This window comes from Macrobrachium nipponense, chromosome 13 (assembly GCF_015104395.2).
Source record: "Macrobrachium nipponense isolate FS-2020 chromosome 13, ASM1510439v2, whole genome shotgun sequence".
Taxonomy (NCBI): Eukaryota; Metazoa; Arthropoda; class Malacostraca; order Decapoda; family Palaemonidae; genus Macrobrachium; species Macrobrachium nipponense.
Window position 1 is genome coordinate 78,391,882 of NC_087206.1, and position 24,930 is coordinate 78,416,811.

The 24,930-nt window shown below is 42.3% G+C and overlaps 1 protein-coding gene across 1 annotated transcript in view; it reads right to left on the reverse strand.

The window, feature by feature from the left end:
* Positions 1-1,272: 1,272 nt before the first annotated feature.
* The window catches only part of LOC135225876 (glutamate [NMDA] receptor subunit 1-like), a 47,549-nt gene continuing 23,891 nt past the window's right edge, over positions 1,273-24,930 (reverse strand). The window contains exons 15-21 of the mRNA XM_064265440.1: positions 17,821-17,909; positions 16,287-16,435; positions 15,612-15,769; positions 14,058-14,230; positions 12,800-13,101; positions 12,254-12,338; positions 1,273-2,397 (exon numbers count right to left, since the gene is read on the reverse strand). Coding sequence (XP_064121510.1) covers positions 1,772-2,397; positions 12,254-12,338; positions 12,800-13,101; positions 14,058-14,230; positions 15,612-15,769; positions 16,287-16,435; positions 17,821-17,909 — 1,582 coding nt within the window. The 3' untranslated portion in view covers positions 1,273-1,771. The remainder of the gene's footprint in view (positions 2,398-12,253; positions 12,339-12,799; positions 13,102-14,057; positions 14,231-15,611; positions 15,770-16,286; positions 16,436-17,820; positions 17,910-24,930) is intronic.

The window sequence follows — 24,930 nt, forward strand, 5'->3', positions numbered from 1 at the left end:
GTTCTCTTCCATTATCTATATCTAAAATACTTCAAAATACTCACCAGACACACAATAACGCATTCTCTTCAGACAGCCTCTTTCCACTTTCATCTTCATGGGCTAAATGGTAATGTTTCTTATACGACTTGGAAACATCAGATTCTGGAGACTGGACCTCGTTGCGGCTACGGCCGTCAGAGCACATCACACGGTGCACTGTGGGCATTACTTAATTTAAGGTGGGTACACACGTGAGAGCCGAACCTTGTATGTGTAACTGAGTTACGCATATACGGTTTGTCAAAATGTTGAGGACGAAGACGAACCGTAACCACGTTAAGCACTGACTTCATTGCAATCCACTGCGATCATCAGTCTGTCCGGGTTGTTTACCGACGATGGCCACCATGCAAGTATCAGCTGCCCCGTATATTTATACACATTATTTAACGAAGATGAAGCGAAATAAAAGATGGTGGCAATCAAGGTTATATACTAGAAGGGTAGAATAAAGTGGTCGGGAATTACTCGCTGACATGAGATTCCAAGAAGTTTCTGGCCACGGTAAAGTCTTTTCTTCGTAATAACTAATAAATTGAAGGACCTCTTCCTCACTCCAGTCAGCCATGGTAGACAATATGTACTGACTGACCAAAACAAGGGATTCTACTATGGACGGCCTTGTTCATAGTCGGTGTCAACAAGTTCAGCAACCTCTGTTGATACGCGTGTCATACAGGTCCCGTCCACACATTGCGTAACGTGCAAAGAGACCTCCATCTTTCAGACTTTTACTGTCAATATTCGTTTTAGCCCTGAATGACCTCGCTGAGTCACTGGCCCCAGTGCTTGGCCTTTGGCCTAAATTCTTTATACAATTCAATTTAGATTCTGGAAACTTGTATCTTTCACTAACAACAGGCAGCTGTTAATTAATATAACCTGTATTCGACATTAGGTTTATGCATGCAAGTTCCCATCAAACAGTGACGTTTGTTGGTGGGGAAATAGAGGGCACTTACGTAAATTCTGAAAGTGGTCACCATAGACTTACGGCCTTTGATAAATTTACATTTGACAAGCTGAGTAATAGTGAGATACGGAGCATGAAGACTATTATTATAAAAGCAGAGAGAGAGAGAGAGAGGCCTTTCAAATAAGCTTCCCAAGAAACATAGTCTTATCAAAGTGAACACAACAAAAATACGGCTAACCACTTTTAATAATGTCATTAACAGACTCTGCTTTCGTCAATTAAGGTACTGTCATTGGGGGGTACTATCTTTAAAATAGACGAGTTCTTTGTATTTATTCAGATAAAAGAGGTACAATTAATCTTTAAACTGACACCACAGGGTAACTTTGGGCACTAAAGGCCCGTCCACACTAGGAAACATTGTTCACAAACAAAGTTTGCAAACCATGTTTGTTTTTTAAAAGATTTTTTTTTTTTGGGGGGGGGAGAAGGAAAATATGAATAGTGACCTTTTCGATACATAAACTAACCCATGTCCAAAATTTCAAACTAATTCATGCAAAAAAAAAATAAGTTATTAATGGGAAAAGGTTTTTTCAAATGCTAAGTAGCCACTTTCTGCCTCTGGCTGAAATTTTAAGTATAGTTAAAGCACTAATCTTTATAAAGATTAGTTAATCTTTATAAAGAATAACTAATCTTCCTTGCTATGGTTAGGTACAGTAATTTTATCCAACAATATAAGAGACCACTGTGCTACTCTTCGTATCAGAATCCTCACTTGCTTTCTTCTTAGTGCAAGTTATACATAACTCAATGAAATCCTTCTCCATTCTTCTTGTCAGTTCCTCTTTTGCTAGAAGTGTCTAAGACGTCAGGTAAGTTTTTTGTCTGCTGAGGAGGATTTGTGCTTCTTTGAGCAGCAGAGTTCACAGACAGTATCTGATGATGAGCATCACCAGCGCTGTCTGGCTCGAGCTCAGTTGAAGGTGCGACACAAAATTTCTCCAGTGCTGTCCCGCGCAAAGCACATTCAGCGCTTGATTCCTTGTTTCTCTGGCCCACATCGACAGACTTCACCGACTCATTGTCACTGGAATCATCGGAATCACAATCGTCACTGTACAACTCTGAGAAGTCCTTGATTCCAATCTCTTGGACAAAGTCTACAAAGCCTTCCATGATGGCGACTGCTTCGGTCGACTTTTCACAACTGCTGATGTCAGCGTCTTGTCGCAAGATGTCTAAATAATACTGGAACCACTCGAGAGGGGATCGTTTCTTCCACTCGTCGGGAATGTTGGGACTTTCCCTAAGGCGATTCTCAATGTCTTGGAGGAGAAGTTTGTCGTCGGGTTTGCTGGCGTCGAGAAACTTCTGGGGATCATTCTCACCAGCAGTAGTACACGTTCCCTTCTCCTGCTCCGCGCGTTTCTTACCTGAAATGAGAAGACTGATCTATAAGTCTTTAGAAAAACGGATGGCTACTGTTAAAACTTGGTTGGTTTGGAAGCAAAGATGATATATTCATAATCAGTTGGCTTTTATTCTTCACTTTAAGAATGTACAATACAAGGCTTACGTGACGAGTTCTAGGCTTTGAGACAGTGTTGCCACACTCTCGGATTGAAATTATCGTACTGGCTCCTCAAAATTATGGGGTTTTCAGTAAAAATATCGTACAAAATTGTAGATTTTATCGTAATTATTATCTTACACTGTTTCTGATATTTAACACATTTTTATAATTTGACAAAATAATGAATATAAGTATGATTTCGTTGTAGTCATTAATATCTTGCAATTTACATAATTAAGAAAAATAATACAAATGAAACATTTCTCTCTACAAAAACGAAAAAAATTGAATTATGAATAATTAGTTAATGTTATGAACAATTGTTATGAAGAAATTATTACTATATTATATTAACACTTTGGTAAAAATAAAAAAGTATGCAGCTTAGAACGTCACTTCTTTCCATAATGTAAACTAAACTGATAACGAATTAACACGAGGATATGTGAGTTGATAGGCCCTCTCATACATATCTTTAAACACCCCAAAACATCGAAAATCAAAATAGCATCACTGAGTAGTAATTTAAAATAAATATATATAATTAAACATGACTGGTACTGATACCTATCCCATGATAAAGAAATTAATAACAATAATAATTGTAAAGCATATCTTTAAGAACCCTCTTCCAAATCAGATTCATGTTCTCTGATGTTCTGGAATAATTGTGCATGATTATTTATTCTGGAAAACATCATTTGCAGGAGTAAAATGAATACATGACCCTCCTGAACCTTTGATACAACTAGCAGAGAGAAGAGCCCCATTAACTGTCCTTGTTTTCAGTCTGCTTCTTTGTTTAGTTTTAAAGAGGATAACTTTACTGACCACTCGTTCACATTCAGCATTCGAGTGCGGCAAGCAAGGAGCAGTTAGAGCAAAATTGGCTAGGTCTGAAAAACTTAACTATTTTGCCTCCGGAGGCCCCACCCCTGGCGGCCAGACCGAGTCTCCTCCCCGCCAAGGGCCCCACCCATGGCGTTCAAATCTGGTCACCTCCCCGACAGGGGCCCAACCACTGGAGGCCCGACCTAGTTGCCTCACAGCATGGGGGACCACCCCAGGCGGCCCAACCTCTTCGCTTCCCAGTGGAGGCCCCAACCCGTCTCCTCCCACACCAATGGCCCCACCCATGGCGTTATGACCTGGTCGCCTGCTGGCCGGGGGCCAAGCACCTGTTGGCCCAAACTGGCTGCCTCTCCACCAGGGTCCTCACCCCAGGCGGACATCGCCACGTATCCTGGGACCCGTGGAGGACATCACCCGCCCGTCCAGGGACGAGTAGCAAGGCCCAACCCGCCCGTCACAGGAGCTGTGGTGGACATCGCCTGCCCGTCCTGGGACCCATGGCGGACATCGCACGTGGCGGGTCCAGCCCAGCCATCCTAGGACACATGGTAGACATCGCCCAACCGTCCCAAGCAATGTCCGCCACGTATCCCCAGGACAGGAGAACCTGGCCCACTACAGATCCTGGGACGGGTAGACGATGTCCACCACATTTCCCGGGACGGGTAGGTGACGTCCGACACAGGTCCCGGGACGGGCAGGCGATGTCTGCTACGGTTCCCAGGACAGGTGGGCTGGACTCGCCACGGGTCCAGGGACGGGCGGGCAATGTCCACCACGGGTCCCAGCCCGCCCAGCCCAGGACACGTTGCAGACATGACCAGCCCGTCCCGTGGGACAAGTGGCGGACATCTGTCCTGCGACCCGGAACACATGGCGGACATTGCCTGCCCGTCCCCCAACCCACCCGGCCCGGGACATGTGATGGACATCGCCCACCCGTCCCGCGACCCACAGCAGGCCCGGCCTGCCTGGCCTGGGGCATGTGGCAGACATCACCTGCCCATCCCACGACCAGCACGGCCCGGGACACGTGATGGACATCATCCGCCCAGCCCACCCAGCCTGGGACATGTGGTGGACATCGCTTGCCCGGCCCGCCCAGCCCAGGACACATGACAGACATCGCCCACGCGTCCCCCGGGTGGCCCGGCCTGCCCGGTCCGGGACACGTGAAGGACATCACCCGCCCGTCCCACAACCCGCAGCTAGCCCGGCCCGGGACACGTGACGGACACAGCCCACCCGTCCCACAACCTGTGGCCTGCCTGCCCAGCCCGGGACACATGGCGGACATCGCACGCCCATCCCGCGACCCGCAGCCTGCCCAGCCCGCCCGGCCCGGAACACATGACGGACATCGCCCACCCATCCCGCAACCCAGGGCCGGCTCGGCCTGCCCGGCCCGGGACATGTGGCAGACATCGCCCACCCGTCCTGTAACCCGCGGCCAGCCTGGCCCAAGACACGTGGCAGACATCGCCCGCCCATCCTGCGACCCGCAGCCGGAACGGCCCAAGATATGTGGCGGACATCGCCTGCCCATCCCATGACCCGCGGCCAGCCCAACCCGTGACATATGGCGGACATCGCCTGCCAGTCCCGCGACCCGTGGCCGGCCCAGCCCACCCGTTCCAAGACACGTGGCGGGCCCGGCCTGCCTGTCCCGGGACACGTGGCGGACATCGCCCGAACATCCCGGGACCCCCGGCGGGCCCGGCCCACTCATCCCGGGACACGTGGCGGACATCGCCCGCCCGTCCTGGGACCCCCAGCAGGACCAACCCGCCCATCCCTGGACAAGTGGCGGACATCACCTGCACATCCCGGGACACATGGCGGACAGCGCCCGCCCATCCTGGGACCCATGGTCGACCAAGCCCGCCCTTCCCAGGACACGTGGCAGACATCGTCCGCCCGTCCAGGGGCCCGCAGTGGGCTCGGCCTGCCCGTCCCGGGACACGGGCCAGACATCACCCGCCCGTCCCGGGACGCGTGGCGGGCGCCTGCCCGCCCGTCCCGGGATACGTGGCGGACGCCCATAGCCACGCCCGGCCCACCCCCACGGCCCGTCCTGGGACCTCGTATGCGGCGAACCACGCCTGCCCGCCCACATCCCATCCCGGGACCCGGCGGCGGGAGGCCCTGCCCCAGCCCATCCCGGGACCCGTGGCGGACGCCAGCCCCGCCGCCCGTCCCGGGACGCGTGGCGGACGCCTGCCCGCCTGTCCCGGACCATGGCAGACCCCTGCCCGCCCCCCGTCCCGGACCATGGCGAACGCCTGCCCACCCGTCCCGGGACCCGTGGAGGACTCCAGCCCATCCCCCCGTCACGGGACTCGTGGCGGACGCCTTCCCCCGCCGTTCCCCGGGACCAGTGGCAGACACCTGCCCGCCCGTCCCACAACCAGTGGCGGACGCCTGCCCACCCGTCCCGGGACCCGCGGCGGACCTGGCACTCCCGTCCCGGGACCCGTGGCGGACGCCAGCCTGCCCATCCTGGGACCTGTGGTGGACACCAGCGGCGGGCCTGGCACTCCCGTCCCAGGACCCGTGGCGGACGCCAGCCTGCCCATCCTGGGACCTGTGGCGGACGCCAGCCCGCCCGGCCTGCCCGTCCTGGGACCAGTGGCGAGCCTCGCCCGCCACTCCCTGAACAGTGTAATAGCTATTCTGTTCCTTAGAACCAGAATATGCCACTGTATCCTCTCAATTCTTCTGGGCACTCTCTGAATCTTGTAGTTCTTTTCCTTGCACTCCACGAATCCTACTCAATCCTCTCTTTCTTCTAGCACCTCCACCCATCCTATTGAATCCTCTCAATTTTCTTGGGGCTTCTCCTAATCCTCTTTCTTTTCCCAGCACCTACACTAATCCCCTTATTTTCTTCACCCTTTCTATATTTCCCCGCTCCTCTTTTCCATCCACCAATCAATCAAACTCTAACAAAACATTTTAACATATTTATTTCTCTTCTAGTTCAATTTCCTTCAAGGATTAACAAAACAAACTTATTACAAAATGAACGTCAAATTTTCCATTCAATAAACATCCTCCTCAAAATTTCCACAACTTATCTGTCTGAGTGAGGCCAGTGCAGTCTTCATCACGCCATTTCTTGAACATCGACAGAATCTTCTGCAATTTTCAGTTGCTCTCCTCCATTCGTCTTTATTTCTCCTGGAGCTTCTTCAAATCGGACACCATTTTCTCCTTCGCTCCTCGCACCCATCCAACCTCATCATCCATCTGGTCGTTCCGTTCGCTCTGGACACCGGCCTTCTTCTCCACCGACTCCAGGCCACCATTTCCTTCCTCTAGAAGGCATGCCAGCTCGTTCCTCTTGAGTTTCGCTGTCTCAACTTCACACTGGAGTCCACACTTTTCCTTCCAAGAGGTCCTCCATGTCCTTCTGCAGGCGATCCAACCTCAGCTCCAGCTCTTTCCTGTCGGATTCCCACTTTTCGGTTGAGTCTTTTCGTTCCTGGATGAGCCTCGCTATCCGCGCTGCTCCTGCCATCTTTAGCTGCATGTCTTTCTCCTTCTGTCGTAGCAGTTTCTCGAGCCCCTCAAGCAGGCAGTTTGCGTCTGGCCACTGCCCAGACAGTTCCCTTATCCTCTCACAAAGGGCATCGTTCCTCTGACCAATTTCCTTCACGTTGTTCTTCAGATGCTGGTTTTCTTCGGCCATCTTGACGATCTTGTCTTCCAGCTGACGTTTCTCCCTCTTCTCTTTATCGTTCCAGCTTCAAGCGAGTGGACCCTCTCTTGCAAGGCCAGCTGTTGCAACACCTACTGAGTGATCTGGATTTCACCAACGCGTTCTTCCCTTCCGCCCGCCTTCTGCGTCTCTTCTTGGTAGTCGAGCCTCTGTTGTAGCTGAAGAATTATTTTCCTGTCCAAGTGCACGTGCTGCTCTCTCTGTTACTGGATGGTGTCTAGCAAGGCCGCAATTCTCTCGTTCAGTTCCTTTTCCTTAGGCTGTTCAGCTCCATCATCATCAGTCAGGAGAGAAATCTCGCCAGCGAATAGGCAGCCACAGCAAACAAGATGACTATTCTTCCGGATTTCCAACAACATCTGGACAAAAACGTCCTAATAACAGCTGCTGCCAAAGCCAGGTAAGGCCACGTTTTCTTCAAACTGAAATCTATATCTGAAGTATCCAGTTCATATACTCTCCTCTCTCTCACTCTCGATTTTTCGTTGATTTTCTATATTCCACGAGAGATATTTTTGTTTATCGAAATATAGCAGGAAAGATTCTGAATTTTAATTATGTCTTTCTCTCTCTCTCTCTCTCTCTCTCTCTCTCTCTCTCTCTCTCTCTCTATTTCTCCGAAGGTCCGTAATTCTTCATTTGTTCCTTCATTAGGTTTAAGGCTTTGCATTCAATAAGTTGAGAGAGAGACCGTATTTTTGCGTAGAAAAACAGAAAAATAGAGAATCTAATGTGTGTACTACCATGCTTAGTGTATAATGTTTCAATTGAGGTTTATATAATATTATTCATTGTCTATCTATCTATCTATCTATCTCTATATATATATATATATAATCTATATATATATATATAATATATAATTTTATATATATTATAATATATATATACATATCATTAATATATATATAGATATATATATATCTAATATATTATATATATAGTATTATATATATATATATCATATTATATATATATATACTATATATCTATATATATATATATATATATATATATATATATATATATATATATATATATATATATATATAATGCCCCAAAGTCAGGTCACATGCTGTCTACGCACGAGGAACGCCAAAGGACACGAATGAATCAAAAGTATACTGAAGCAGGAATGCGCACACCTGAAAGGGGACTATTGAGACCCACTCATGGCAATAATGACAGCCCTTACGCAAGCTTACTGCACGTGCTCACGTGTGTGTGGCCGTAATATACGTGAAGTTGCAACAGTACTAAGAGACAGAGAGAAAATGGCTACGGTTGTTAATGATGATGTTTTTTCGGGATCACAAACCGTGACCAGGTAGTGTTTTTCTTCTTCTTCTTTCGAAATAGCGTATTCAGGAACTTGACCTTTTTCTCTTTAAAGGAAATAGTGATGGCCACAGCTGTGAGTAAGAATAGACCAACGTGAAATGACTGTTAACAGTGTGTATTTTATAATCTCATTACATTTTACGAGTATCTGTTTATTTATCTAATAATTTGTCCATTTATTTTTTTTTCTTTTCCAATTACTAGTCTCTTCTGTCTGTTTATCTGTTACCTTCTGTTACTACTTTCTAATGAACACCATAATATTCTTTGGAAGCTTGAATTTCAAGTCAGTAGCCCCTTTGGTTGGCTTGTTCCATATGAATACGGTTTATAGAACCCCCTTTCCTTTCTACCTTTTTCTTATTTTTCCGCCCCTGGGCAAGAACAGGACCTCTGGTTGCCCGTCCCAACTGCCCCTAACAATTCGCACGTCCGTCAACAATCATTATGCCAATGAGTAACTTGAATTATTTTGTAATAATAATTCACTTACATAGAACTCGTGCGTAACGCTGGCCACTTGTTTCTTAGCATATGTAGACACCGGATGTCTGATACTATTAAGAAGTTTTCTGTTTCCTGATTTCATGAGCTGGTTTATCGTCCGTTCTATTTTAACCTTTTTAGCTTTTCTAGGGGACCGTTGTAGTCTCAAAGTTAGTATTATTATTATTCTAAAGATGAATCTCATTCATATAGAATAAGCCCACCACCACAGGGTCCAGTGACTTGAAATTCAAGCTTCCAAAGAATAGTATTTTGCCGTTTATTGGAAAGAAATAATAACGGAAGGTAATGGGATAAACAGAATGAAGAGATCACCAAACACACACACACACACACACACACACACACACACACACACACACAGTTTCATTAGCGACTTGTGTTTGTGATGGTTAATTTTTCAGAAATCATTTTCACAAGCAATTTATAATCGTTACTAAAAGTCCCCCTACTCAAATGATTCTTCAATGAATTCTTTAGTTCAATTGAACGTTTGCAACAAGTATGCACGCAATAATACAGTCCGTATCTTTTTTTGTCTGCTTTCTCTCTCTCTCTCTCTCTCTCTCTCTCTCTCTCTCTCTCTCCCGGGTTTTTTTTTACCTCATCTATGGCAATAAATTCGGGGATTTTCCTTTATTTACCCTTTTGTCTAATGCATTCTCTCTCTCTCTCTCTCTCTCTCTCTCTCTCTCTCTCTCTCTCTCTCTCTCTCTCTCTCTCTCTCTCATCTTGCCCCTAAGGTCTGGAATTCTTCATTTGTTCCTTCATTCCGGTTTAAGGCTTTGCATTCGATATAAGTTGAGAGAGAGAGAGTGTAATTTTGTGTAGAAAAACGGTGTATTGGTATATTTACATATGACTGCATGTGAAATTACTCCGTTTGGAATAGGAAAGCTAATGTGTGCGTACCATTCTTCGTGCATAAATGGCTCAATTGAGATTTATATATTAATATGAAAAATATAATATATATAGATATATGATATATATATATATATATATATACATATATATATACATATATATATATATATATATATATATATATATATATATGTATATATATATGTATGTATGTATGTATGTATGTATCTATGATATAATGTACCAAAGACTAGTCACATTTTAGACATGCTGTCTACGAACGAGGAACACCAAAGTACACGGATGAATCAAAAGTACTAAAGCAAAACTGCACATACCTGAAAGGGACTATTGAGACCCACCACTCATGGCAATAGTGACAGCACTTACGAAAGCATACCCCACATGGGCAAGTGTGTGCGTGTGCCTGTAATATACGTGATGTTGCAACATTGCCAAGAGAGAGAGAGAGAGAGAAAATGGCGACACTTATTAATGATGATGTTTTTCAGGATCACAAACAGTGGCCGGGTAGTTTTTCTTTTTATTTTTGCTACATCTCGTATTCAGGAACCCTTTTCTCCTTAAAGGAAATAGTCGTGGCCACAGCTATGAGTGAAAATAGATCAACATGAAATGACGGTCTGAACAGACCACGGTGCCGACGAAGATAGGGCGGCTATTTACCGCTATCTATACTATGGTGCTTCTTGTATGTATTTGAATCGATATTTGTACTTGTCAATCGAAATGTGTGTGGTGATGGGGTAAACGGCAGTTTTCTAAACGTGTGTGTGTGTGTCCATGAATTGTGTAGACAGCACGCCAGGTGGAATAGTTCCGCCTATTTGAGCATACCGCGACATGACGTCACGCATAACAGATGAGACGCACATAAGTGGCTGCGCCCATGTTGCAATAGAAAATTGGTTGTAAAAAATAAGAAAACTCCCCTTTCCAAAAAAAATTTTCACTGGGGTACTTAAATGGAATAATACCACATTTGGAACATTTGAAATGCAACCAGAAGTTCCCCTTTAAGGTCCGGACCGTGGGGAAATTGTCCATTTGACTTAGAACCGAAAGAGAAAATGTCACTCCTCTTATCAATTTATCTATTCCATTGAAATAACACGGCGTCAAAGACCTTCGATGTCAGGATGCCAGAGAACTTCCAATCATTCATTCATCCATTGAAATAACAATAAACTCCATGATGACTGAACTGCCTCACGGGAAAAATAAATCATAGCTAGTACCGAAATATGCCCTACTAGGGATTTACTTACACAATTGACAAATAATAATAATAATAATAATAATATAATAATAATAATAATAATAATAATAATAATAATAATAATAATAATATATTCTTAATACCGAGTTCTATTCATTAGATAAATGATGAAACAAATCAAATCGTCAGACTTGATTATAATTCACTTATATCACCAATTTTAACATCAAAGTTAAATGAGGATCAAAATTGGGATATGAGTATATATTCGCTCATTTGCCAGAAGTGTGTCTTAATTCGAAAATTATATTTTGGGAAAAGCAATCTGAAGTTGAAATTCTCTATACTCTGTCCATTTATATTTAGATGATTCTTTTACTGAGCTGTTTTAGTGACAAATACAAATAAGAAGTTTTTACCACAATATGGAATAAAGAACAGGCTATCTGCGGGTATCAATAGCTTGAAACACATTTTTTGAGTTGTATCACTCTTCTGGCAAATGAGCGATGGTCCGACTGACAGTTCTAGCTTTTCTTTTAACAACGTGGACGTTTTCACCCATTCTAATTCTGAAACGTCGGGGGGCGGGGGTGAACTGACAGGTATTACTGTCCCTTTTATCCAGGTATTACTGTGGAAACTATCCCTTGGATCCAGGTATTACTGTAGTGACTGTCCCGTTTATCCAGTGTTCTGTGGTGACACTCCCTTTTATCCAGGTATTACTGTGCTGTCTGTCACCTTTAACCAGGTATTAATGTGGTGACTGTCCAGGTATTACTATGCTGTCCCTCCCTTTTATCCAGGTATTACTGTGGTGACGGTCTTTTTATCCAGGCATTACTGAGAAGACCGTCCCTTTTATCCAGGTATTACTGAGAAGACCGTCCCTTTTATCCAGGTATTACTGAGAAGACCGTCCCTTTTATCCAGGTATTACTGTGAAGGCTGTCTCTTTTATCAAGGTATTACTGTGCTACAATTTCCGAGGAAATTTGCATTTGAACGAATTGAAAAAAAAAAACGCTTACGGTGATAATGAAAGCATTCTTCAGCTTTTTCAAATACGGCATGTATTAATAAACCTATCTATCATAAGCACAAAGCAAGGTTAATTGGTAAATTTATTACTTTCTTAAAATTGACTTAAATTTAGGCCTAATTTTGCAAGAGGAAATACTTTACCTGGTGCAATGTAGGAACTGGTTCCTTGTTCACTTCTGGTTTCATCTTGAGTTCCTTTCGCAGCCAGTAAGTTCACGACGTCGACCTGTTTAAAACCAGACAAGCAAAACACACCATTATAAAGAAAAACGTCACCGTACACAAAAACTTTTTTTTTTATTAAGTTCATCGTACATCGTACTACAAACTTTTTTTATTAAGTTCATCGTACATCGTACTACAAAAACTTTTTTTTTATTAAGTTCATCGTACGAAAACTTATGAAAATTTGATGTTAGTTAATCTAAGTAATAGTGGCTCGTCGAGCAATACCATGATGTGAGTCTAAAACCACTAGGCCTACTATAAAAATAACAAGGTACTACACATCTTACCTTGGCCTCAGGACACAAAGTCTATATTTTTTACAAAATAAAGGATTCGTGAGATATGTGTCAGTCAGATTCTTTTTTTAAATCAGTAGCTTTAACAATTAAATGAGAATAATCTTTTAAAATGTTATCATTCGCCCTTAAACCACTAGACCTACTCAACTACACATCTCACCTCGGCATCACTTTTAGAGACCTCGGCGACTCCTCCTCCACCGTCGTGCCCATCATTTTCGTCAGCATTCTTGGAATCGTCTCCATTCTTCCCCTTCTTCTTGGCGACATGACATCGATTATAGGAGATTTCGGCGACGACGAGAACGACGCCGCTCAAGACAGCTCCAGCGACCATGATGAAAATCCCTTCGAGGTTTTTAAGTCCAAGACGTTTGGAATAGTCTCCCCCCACGAGATCCCCTGGACATCGGACATCACTGGCCCAGATCCAGGTTTTGTCCAGCTCCTCCATGTAGCCTCCTGATGTTGAACAAAGGGGTGCAGGTTATAGAAGGTTAAAGTTGTCTCATTTTTGAAAACGTTCGACAATTTACGACGAATCTCGTACTTTGTTTACATGGTGAAAATCCAAGAGAATGTTGACAAATTTCTTCACTCTGTTGCAACGTCAACATTACAAGACATTGCACAAGTTGCAATAATAAATGCCGTGCCATATATGTTTATGGATTACAGAATCCATGGGTCCTTACAGGGATAGGGACGGTGGAACTCCTATTATCCAAATAATTTCAAAACAGTGACCTGTTGATTTTTTTTTACAATATGTGGCTTGAATAGTTCTCGAAATCGTTGGATTTAAACCTGAAAGATCATGCTTATAAGTTAAGTTAAAAGTCCTAAAAAAGTTAAGTTAAAAGTCCTAAAAGAACCACTGAGGTTCTACAGTGTCGCACTGCGCAGACGTCTTTATGTAATTTTACACGAAATAAAATCGTAAATCACCATTAGTTCTAATATATCTTTTTTTCTTTTCACACAAACAAGCTTTCTCAAATAACAAAAAAAAACATTTATTGCTTGTGAAATAACATGATTTTCAGCGTCTCAATTTGACAGTCAAGGTGGTTTTTTTTATATTTCAGTGCCAGAATTACACCAAAGGAGTTTTTTTTTAAGTGCCTGAATGACATCAAAGGAGCTTTTTTTATTATTATTATTTCAGTGTCTGAATTACACCAAAGAAGTTTTTTTTATTATTATCATTTTAGTGTCTGAGTTACACCAAAGGAGTTTTTTTTAAATTATTTCAGTGCCTGAATTGCAGCAAAGGAGGTTTTTTCAGTGTCTGAATTACAGCAAAAGTAGTTTTTTTTTTTTTTTTTATTTTTTTTAATCACAAAGCTGAATTCACAGGGAAAAGTTAAAATAAAACAGTACGTGAAAGTTGAAGACGTTAAAACCTCACTACTCACTTTCATGCAAATCCAGAATGTCTCTGGTGATTTTTTCCGCCCACGGTGACCCCTTCTTCAGACCCAGGCCGTATCCTGACCTCCCAAAGAGCTCCCCAACCGTCAACAGATCGCAATCCTGTGCAGCTTCGTACTCCAGCCTGGAACTCTCCCATATGAACGCCTGAAGTGTCCTGTATTGTGATATTCCTAAAATAATACCAACTCTGATACCTAGGGTCTCCAAGTACTACAACCCAGGTTAAAATCAGAGAGATAATTTTTAACCAATTCAGTGTATTCACACAACAAATCACAAATATAAGCAAAACAATTTTAGTGACAAATTCTGGTGAATAGTCGCACTGGAGACACAGACCTCTAAAAGTGCTTGGAAACATGTGGTTCACAGGGAAAGATGGGGAATGTGTGGACCTCTGTTACAGTTGTAGTCTCTCGTTAGATAGATGAGGCAATATGAACTCAGTATTAGTTCCACTTTCCTACTGAAAAACCCATCTCCTACGTATGCCTCAATTCTGACAACAATGGCAGGTTCGGTCTATTTGAGTTAAGAAAAGTCAGATTCGTTTCATCTCAGGAAAGAAAGATTGGCCCATGAGACGGAGACACCCCGACTCCATTTAAAAAGATATTTGTACGTAAACATAAAATAGACCATAGAGTTCTACTTGGTTATTTACAAGACTAAAAATGGTTTGTTTTGCTTATGGAACTCCAGAAGTTCAAACGAAAATGCAATGCATTACTGCCCTTAAGTACTATTCTTCTTGCATTTTAATACCTTTTCTGTTTTATATTTAATAATTTTTGTTCTACTTTTTTTAATAAGTGGGATCTCTTCTTTCTGTATTTCACGTACTTCCTCTTCATTCCCTAATGAACCATAATCTTTGGAGGGTTGAATTTCAAGTCAGTGGCCTCTGTGGCCGGCTTATTCCATAAGAATAGGTTTGTTTTGCTTATGGAACTCCAGAAGTTCAAACGAAAATGCAATGCATTACTGCCCTTAAGTACTATTCTTCTTGCATTTTAATACCTTTTCTGTTTTATATTTAATAATTTTTGTTCTACTTTTTTTAATAAGTGGGATCTCTTCTTTCTGTATTTCACGTACTTCCTCTTCATTCCCTAATGAACCATAATCTTTGGAGGGTTGAATTTCAAGTCAGTGGCCTCTGTGGCCGGCTTATTCCATAAGAATAGGTTTCATCTTCTGAACAGTGTTGCCAACCATCTAAATGCTCCTTACCCTACCAAGGCACTTAAATTACTCTACTTTCACTGTTATTGTACCCTACGCCCGGCCTTAAGATATATTAAACATTAATAAATTTGTTGTTTATTGCTTACTTTTTAATAAATACACGACAACCATCTTGAAATTACCCTACGTTTTGCTCAGATTTCGTGACATTACCCCGTTACCCTAAACTGACCCAGATCTGAGGCTGAATTACCCTACGCATAGGGTAATTACCCCACGGTTGGCAACACTGCTTCTGAATATTAATAATGATTATGATTATAAACGAATATGTTTCAGAACCTTACCCATCTCTCACTGCCTGTAAAGCATCATCTACAGAGTCGTAATTATGCATTTCCATCACTCTGTACATGTTCGACCACTCAGTCTTCCGCTGGAAGAACATGTTCACAGCCGACCCCTTGATGGTGGCAAATGTGAAGTTTTCGCCTGGATTTCTCAGCTGTGAAAAGAAGAAGGGAACACATTACATGACGCTGCTTCTTCAGGATAAGGGGTTAAGTCTCCTCATTTGTGACAAATCTGGGAGCCCCCTGGCTCTCCTACTAAATCAACTTTGAAATATTTTGACGCACAGTTTTATATGACTTACTAACATAAGCTAATGAAATATAGTGTTCCCAACAACAACAAAGTAGTCCGTAGGCTTACTTCCCGAGTAAGCGAAAACTTAGTACTGTATTGATTGGATACCATACCGTACTTAAATAGGCATGAAGAGTAGCCTACAGTAACCAACTTACGATGCAACATACAAATGGTATCAAATCAATACAGTACTGTAACTTGTTTTCGCTTACTCGGGGAGTAAGCCTACAAACTATTTTGTTGTTGTTTTTCTTGTTGGGAACAATGTATTTCAGTAGCCTGTGTTAGTCATTCAGATCAAACTTTGCGGGAAAATAATTCAAAGTTAATTTGAAACGTTTAACAGACTCGGTCGAAAAAAAATATCTTACCCTGGGATCATTGATTCCAGAGATGGAAGTGGCGGGAGTCTCCAAGACTAAGAACGCGGCCAAGTTAGCCGTATAGGAAGCCACTATGATCATTGCGAAACCACCCCATATTATACCAAGGATGCGACCGCTTATGCACCTCGGAGTACCTGGTGGAAAAGAAGAAGAGTCAACGAAACCAAACCTGCTTTTCACATGCATTACCACCACCAATAGAATTCGACTTCCATTTTAATAATTGACTTACATTCTGATTGACCTATTTAGTTACTTAATTTATTATTTTTTCTATTAACTGATATCTCCTCTTTCCGTGTTTCCCATTATCTCCTGATCATTTTTTCGAATGAACATAATATACTTTGGAAGATTGAATTTCAAGTCAGTGGCCTCCTGTAGTTGGCTTGTTCCTTGTGAATAGGTTTCGTCTTCTGAATAATAATCTTTATATGTCCTTAAGAAACCTGATATACCAGCTACATGCTGATGAGAAAAAGGCGATGAGAAAAAGGCAATAAGAAGAATTGAGAAGATTCTATATAAATTAAATGTCGTTGTACTGCCCTCAGAGAAGGCCTCCTTCCTAATAATAATAATAATAATAATAATAATAATAATAATAATAATAATAATAATAATACATAAAAGGGACAGAATCTGAGGAAGGGAGTACATGTGTTAAAGAGATGGAAGGATGGAATTCAGCGGTGTCTGAAAATCTACAAAAACATAACAATCTTCAGTCGGAAGTGTGCCCATTTAGATGCTGTGGGAGAGGTCTTCGACGAACTTAGTACTATGTATCTAAGGTAGCCCGTGGAGACACAAGGGATATCCAAGACTGCAAAATATATACATGAAGTAAAGATAATTTTCTTGCCAAAAATGTATAAAAAGAGCAAACTCGAAAAGGAGAGGTAAGCTATCATGTTGTGGAGGAAGGACAGATCTCAGAGTATTTAGAACACTTCGGTTACCCTTGGATGTGCTGGACTTTGAAGAAGGTTACGTAGTTGAATAAGGACAAGCAGCTACAGCCTAGGTGAAGTGAGAAAAGACAATTGGCCTAATGATAAACACTAAAGCATAGGGTACTCTATGCAGCAGACATGGGCACTGACGAAGAAAAAGGAAGGCAACAGTATAACTGAAAGTTGCGAAGAGATATTGCGTTGTCCAGCTGGTGCAAAGTAGACCGAGGTTGTTTGGACGTGATGGGAAGGAATGAAGGCAGTCCAAAAAGTAGTAGATAAGGAAGAATCAAGATAAAGATCAGTAGGAAGTCCCCTAAATCATAAACAGGGGTCCTAGATGAAGATCTTAATTGGTTTCAATTCAGTCGGAAAGTGCACAAGACAGATCAGAATGGAGAGCTTAACTGGCTGACAGGGGTGTTTCTAACGAAAATGACTGCCCTATTGCAAACAAAGTTTCTTTAAAAACACAAAATTAACATTCTCATTCAGTAACATACTAACGTTACTTTAAGGACAGTGCTAAAGTTTATCGTCACTATATCCTACGTACATCCTACCTTCAGAAAGTCCACTGTTAAGGATGACAGCCCAGGAAAACCAAAAGGACTCCGTGATTGACAGGGAGTCTGTGTCATCTCCAGTTATCCTGCAAGGGGAAGCAACATCCTTTTAGGAATTTACCATTCAATGACTATAGTAGATTCACATCAACCGTGCATCTGATGTCTAGGCCCGTCTCTTACGACGCTCCATATTGGCTGTTGATAAGCACAATCACAAGGCTGGAAACTCTTAGTCTCTCGAGAGTTCACATAGGCGGGATGTATGTGTCCACCTCACCTGAGGGATACTTTTTGTGAAAGATGTATCCCTCAGGAGAGGTGGAATCTCTCTCTTTCTCTCTTTCTCTCGAGACTGAGAGCTTCCAGTCCTGTGATTGACTTATCAACAGCCAATCAGGAGCATCGTAAGGGACTGGCTTAGACATCAGATGCACGGTTGATGTGAATCTACTAGCGTCATCCTGTCTGAAAGTACTCCAGTAATTCTACAAATTTCCTTATAAAAATCATACCACTTGAATATGTCAACTCAACTGTGGATGAAATTGACTAGAGACTCATAATTACTGCAGTTGTGAATAAGTAAACATTAACTGATTTTTACTCATTTGGAGATACATTTACATTTAATTTTCACATCTCCAAATTATTTCTATAAATGCTTGTGATCGATCATGAGATGCTAAGGATAAAAAGTGGTGAAAATAAAGTAGTGTCATACACTGTCTTCCAAGGTCTTTCAAGGCTAATCTTTTATGCCATTTATGAGACATGCACAAATAAGTACAAGTAAGTCACTATCATTAATATTAATTTTGTTATTGTTGTTGTTATTATTTTATTTCTTTTTTGGTCTATTACATATACTACTGTGGAATTGCTTTCCTATTATTATTATTATTATTATTATTATTATTATTATTATTATTATTATTATTATTATTATTATTTTATTATTATTAAGAAATTCATAGTCTCGTGAAAACAAATTGTTAAAAAATATCGACAATTATATATTAAAAATATATTTCTATGTAAAAATATTTTTACAAAGAAATATATTTTTGATATATAATTGTCAATATTTTTTAACATTATTATTATTATTATATTATTTTTTTTTTTTTTTTTTGCTCTATCACAGTCCTCAAATTCGACTGGGTGGTATTTATAGTGTCGGGTTCCGGTTGCATCCTGCCTCCTTAGGAGTCCATCACTTTTCTTGCTATGTGCGCCGTTTCTAGGATCACACTCTTCTGCATGAGTCCTGGAGCTACTTCAGCCTCTAGTTTTTCGAGATTCCTTTTCAGGGATCTTGGGATCGTGCCTAGTGCTCCTATGATTATGGGTACGATTTCCACTGGCATATCCATATCCTTCTTATTTCTATTTTCAGATCTTGATACTTATCCATTTTTTCCCTCTCTTTCTCTTCAACTCTGGTGTCCCATGGTATTGCGACATCAATGAGTGATACTTTCTTCTTGACTTTGTCAATCAACGTCACGTCTGGTCTGTTTCCACGTATCACCCTATCCGTTCTGATACCGTAGTCCCAGAGGATCTTTGCCTGATCGTTTTCTATTACTCCCTCAGGTTGGTGCTCGTACCACTTATTACTGCAAGGTAGCTGATGTTTCTTGCACAGGCTCCAGTGGAGGGCTTTTGCCACTGAATCATGCCTCTTTTTGTACTGGTTCTGTGCAAGTGCCGGGCATTCGCTTGCTATGTGGTTTATGGTTTCATTTTTCGTATTGCACTTCCTACATATGGGAGAGATGTTATTTCCGTCTATCGTTCTTTGAACATATCTGGTTCTTAGGGCCTGATCTTGTGCCGCTGTTATCATTCCTTCAGTTTCCTTCTTGAGCTCTCCCCTCTGTAGCCATTGCCATGTGTCATCGCTGGCTAGTTCTTTAGTCTGTCTCATGTATTGTCCGTGCATTGGTTTGTTGCCAGTCCTCTGTTCTGTCTGTCATTCTCCTGTCTCTGTACATTTCTGGGCCTTCGTCTACTTTTATTAGTCCTTCTTTCCATGCACTCTTTAGCCACTCGTCTTCACTGGTTTTCAGATATTGCCCCAGTGCTCTGTTCTCGATGTTGACACAGTCCTCTATACTTAGTAGTCCTCTCCCTCCTTCCTTTCGTTTTATGTATAGTCTGTCCGTATTTGCTCTTGGGTGTAGTGCTTTGTGTATTGTCATATGTTTCCTGGTTTTCTGATCTATGCTGCGGAGTTCTGCCTTCGTCCATTCCACTATTCCTGCGCTGTATCTGATTACTGGCCACTGCCCATGTGTTTTTATGGCTTTTATCATATTTCCGGCGTTGAGTTTTGACTTGAGTATCGCCTTGAGTCTCTGCATATATTCTTTCCTGATCGTGTCCTTCATCTCTTGGTGTTTTATATCCCCTCCTTCCATTATTCCCAGGTATTTGTATCCTGTCTCATCTATGTGTTTGATGTTGCTCCCATCTGGTAGCTTTATCCCTTCAGTTCTCGTTACTTTGCCTTTTTGTATGCTGACTAAGGCGCATTTTTCTATTCCAAACTCCATCCTGATGTCCCCAGATACAATCCTTACAGTCTGGATTAGGGTATCTATTTCCTTGATGCTCTTACCATACAGCTTGATGTCGTCCATGAACATCAGATGGTTGATTCTGTTGCCTCTTTTCTTTAGTTGGTACCCGGCATCCATCTTCTGTAGTACTTTTGTCATGGGAATCATGGCTACTACGAAGAGTTGTGGGGACAGTGAGTCGCCCTGGAAGATCCCTCTCCTGATATTAACCTCTGCTAGTCTTATTCCAGAGCTTGTAAGTATTGTATTCCAGTGGTGCATTGTATTTTTGAGGAAGCTGATGGTGTTTTCCTCTGCCCCATATATTTTCAGGCATTCTATTAGCCATGTGTGTGGCATCATGTCGAAGGCTTTCTTATAGTCTATCCATGCCATGCTTAGGTTGGTTTTCCTTCTCCTACTGTTCTTCATTACCATTTTGTCTATCAGGAGCTGGTCTTTTGTGCCCCTACACTTCCTTCTGCAGCCTTTCTGTTGGTGGGGGATGGTGTTTGTCTCCTCTAGGAAGTTGTATAGCCTTTCACTGATGATACCTGTTAGTAACTTCCACATTATTGGTAGGCAGGTGATAGGCCTGTAGTTACTGGCTATATTTCCCTTACTCTTGTCTTTTTGTACTAAGGATGTTCTTCCTGTGGTCATCCATTTGGGTGCATGGTGGTTTGAGATACAATGCTGGAGTTGTTCTGCTATTCGTGGGTGTAGGGCCTTGAAGTTTTTGAGCCAGTATCCATGGACTTCATAGGGACCTGGGGCTTTCCAGTTTGGCATTTTCTTTAGTTGGTGTCTGACTGTGTCTGTCGTGATCTCTGTGAATCTTTGTTTTATTCTCCCTGTTTCTTCTTCCTTGACTTCCTGGAGCCATGTTGCATGTTTGTTGTGTGATACCGGATTGCTCCATATGTTTTCCCAGAGACTTACTTGGTTCGGCTTCAGGAATTTCTGGGTGGTTGTCTTCCCCTCTTAGTTGGCTGTATAGTCTTTTCTGGTTAGTTCCGAATAGTTTGTTCTGTTGGTATCCCTTATTCCTGTTCATGTATCGTTGGATCTTATGTGCTTTGGCCTTTAAGCCTCGGTTTTACATCTTCTATTGTGTTGTTTAGTCCCCTCTCTTGTACTTTGTATTTCTCGTTGAGTTCCTCCCTTGTTTTCTTGCTTCTTAGCCTTTTTTCTGCCATCTCTTTCAGTTTACTCAAGTCAGACCTCATCACCATGATTTGCTTTTCCAGGCGCCTTTTCCAAGGAGGTTGCTGTTTTGGTTTCTGTTGGGTTGGTTGTGCTGGTGGTGTTGGTGTTCGAATCCCCATCAGTTCTGCTACTAATCTTGCTCCTGCATATACCAAGTTATTTGTTTCTGTGATACTGGTGGTGTGTATTATGCCCATTATTTCATTGACCTCACTTGTTTTCTGCCTTAATTTCTTGGTGTTGTAGGCTTTCATGGAGGGGATCTTTGTTCTCTCTGTATCTGACTCCATCCATTGTCTAATCTTTTCTACCCATTCCGTCCTCTCTGTTACTTCGTCGGTGTTTCTTCGTGTGTCGTTGTTTGATACCTCATCCTCCCTGTCATCTTCTGTGGCATCGTCTCTCAGTTCGTCTTCGTGTAATTCGTTGTCGTGTGACATTTCCCTTTCCAGTTCTTCTCTTTCTGTTGGGGGAGAGCCAGTTCTTTTTCTTTATGTTCCTTACTTGGTCTGCCAGCCTCTGCTCTGTTTGGGGGGTGTTATTCCTCTCATTCCAGATGTTGACCAATCTTCTTCTATATCCTCTCTCTGTCGGGTTGCTTCTGATGTAGCATCTCCATATCTCCTTATTTTTCTTCTCTTGTCCATTTCTTTTTTTTAGCCTCTGTATCTCCAATCTCAGGCTGTTGATTACTGTCGTTGTGGTGATCAGTTGCTGGATGACGACCTCCAAGTACCTGACCGTCTTCCCCTTCAATTGGGTTGAATACCTGGTTGCCGGACGAAGCTCCTCTGTTGCCATTTACGCCGTTGTCCTTTATTCCTTCGTTTCTTTCCATCATTGCTGAGTTTTGCTATTTAACCCATAGCTGGACCCTTTCCCAAGGAATCAACGCCAAGGAGAGCGGTCACCCATCCAACGACTGACCAGCCCCAATGTTGCTTAACTTGACTTAAGTCCATTGACGACCTAACCCACTCCTCCACGGCGCCACATTAACATTATTATTATTATTATTATTATTATCATTATTATTATTATTAAGTGGACACATATCTACTCTCATGGGGTTTGTCCAAAGGCTTTATTTTTAATTAAGCAAGAAATGAAGACGGAATCAGGGAAAAGTGAAATAAGTTGAACAGCTTGTTAAGCAGAGAGACCAAAGGACACAAGTGAAATGCAAGAGGCAGAACGCAAAGCATTGAAGGACTGAGGGAACGCTGCCTAATATAGGCCTACTGTCAGCAGCAAACTTAGCAGAGAAGCAGTGGCGGATCTACTAGAAATCTTTCATTTGGGGCGGGGGGTCCGGGGCGCGCACATAGAAAAACAGAGAGAACAAGGCTCTAGGAAGAAGAGAAATCAAAAGAAAGGCTCCTGCAGGCACAAAGCAGGAATTCAGGTGGAAGAAGTTGCAGATCCTGACGAAGAGGAAGGCTGACACAAGGGCTGAGAGAAAGCGGAGAAAGGATGCATGAAGGAACAGACACAGGGAGACGATAGCCGAAACGAATACTGGGAAGGTGCTCACTGCTGGTTTAAACTGGTTTAAACTAAACCCTCTGCAACGATAATACCCAAGCAATGAGACATCATAGCCGTCGAAAGCGCACGAGAGAGAGAGAGAAATATGACTACTTACGAGAACCGAGGAGAAAGATTTTCGAAATCCTCAAGAATCCTACTAGAAAGCGCCCTTCAAGAGTCAAGACACACATGCGCACGTACAAGGTATTCTAAATATATTCAGAAATTCTGAATATATGTAAATTCAAAGTTGGAGCGATAGACGACTTAAGAACTGTTATTGGTTTGGTGAGCAGCGCCAATGAGCAGAGGGAAAGCGCTCATTGCTGGTTTAACAAAACCCCTCTGCAATGATTTGGCCCTGTAATGACACCCCGGCGGTGAGGCATCACTGCCGTCAAAAGCGAGAGAGAGAGAGAGAGAGAGAGAGAGAGAGAGAGAGAGAGAGAGAGAGCTAAGAACAATTTCAGAAGCAGATGCAGGATCCAGGCTACTTCTGCAGGAGAAAGACCGAATACTCGTTAAAAAATACTACGAAACAAAAGAAGACAGTTGTAAACTATGAATTTTCATTCATTGTAACACGTCATAAAGTCAATCTTAAAATGAAAACAAATCAGTATTAACTCCTTTTAATGAAACAGAAAAAAATATTAGGCCTATATGCGTCAACTTTGAAATTAAATCAAACGATTACGAACCTTAATTTATTTTTCCACGGAACTTCGTTCATTCATAAAATATTCAATAAACGTTATGAAAGTTCGTGGGGTTAAATTTTTAACTCTTAACAACTTCACATGGGAGTATTTAATTCTATTTTTTCTACCACTCTTTCACTGGACGTCTTACTTGACGTTTATGAATTATTATTTTCTTATGATGTCAGCAAACCAATTCCAGCTAGAGCATACATCGTGTGTTGACGCCGTGGCTGCTACTATATACGGAGGACTGAGGAAAAGGACTGCATCGTTAGTGGCGAAGATTTGCCTGCACAGTCCGACTGTGCAGTTATAACTGTGCAGACATAACTGAAGGATAGTGGGGGGCTTTAGGATTACCATTATATATATGTAAGCCCTGTCCACACCAGCGGGCGCTGCCTGACGGGCAAACACTGTTCCCATAACCCGGTCCACTATACTGACCGACAAAACACAGAGCCAGAACGATGTGATTGTTTGGTAACACTGCTTCAGAAGTGAGAGAAAAGAGAAATAGCTGGAAGTACCCGACGAGCATGCTCGCTAGTGTGGACAGCCCATAACATGTACACACATACACACAATAGCAGTGGTTGTTGTTGTTATTATTGTGTTTGTTGATGTACAACAGTTGTTGAAGTAATAATTAACTAACCAAATTTTTTTTTTACTATTAATGATTATTGAAAGAAACCAATGTTCTATTATTCATATCCAAGGGGGTGTTGGGGGGGGGGCACGTGACCAGGTGCCCCTCCACTTGATTCCGCCACTGAGGATGAGGAATTATAAAAATACTCACAAAAAATAGAACAGAGACCAAACTTGTTCTTATGCTAAGTACATCAGGAAGTTCTGTGGCAGTTAAATATTTCTGAGACGATTCCTAAATATAAGGGCTTCCTCCTAATCAACAATGAATTCAGTACAGTTAACCCCTCTAAAACATCTAATTTAATCATGATAATTTCTCATTCTAATTTCATTGCAGTACCCGAGAGGTTGTAGCATCAGGTTGTGGTTCACCTTTCTAATGTACATGACACAAAAACTGAATCTGTTGCATACAATGACAGTTAGTTGACTTTTTGCAA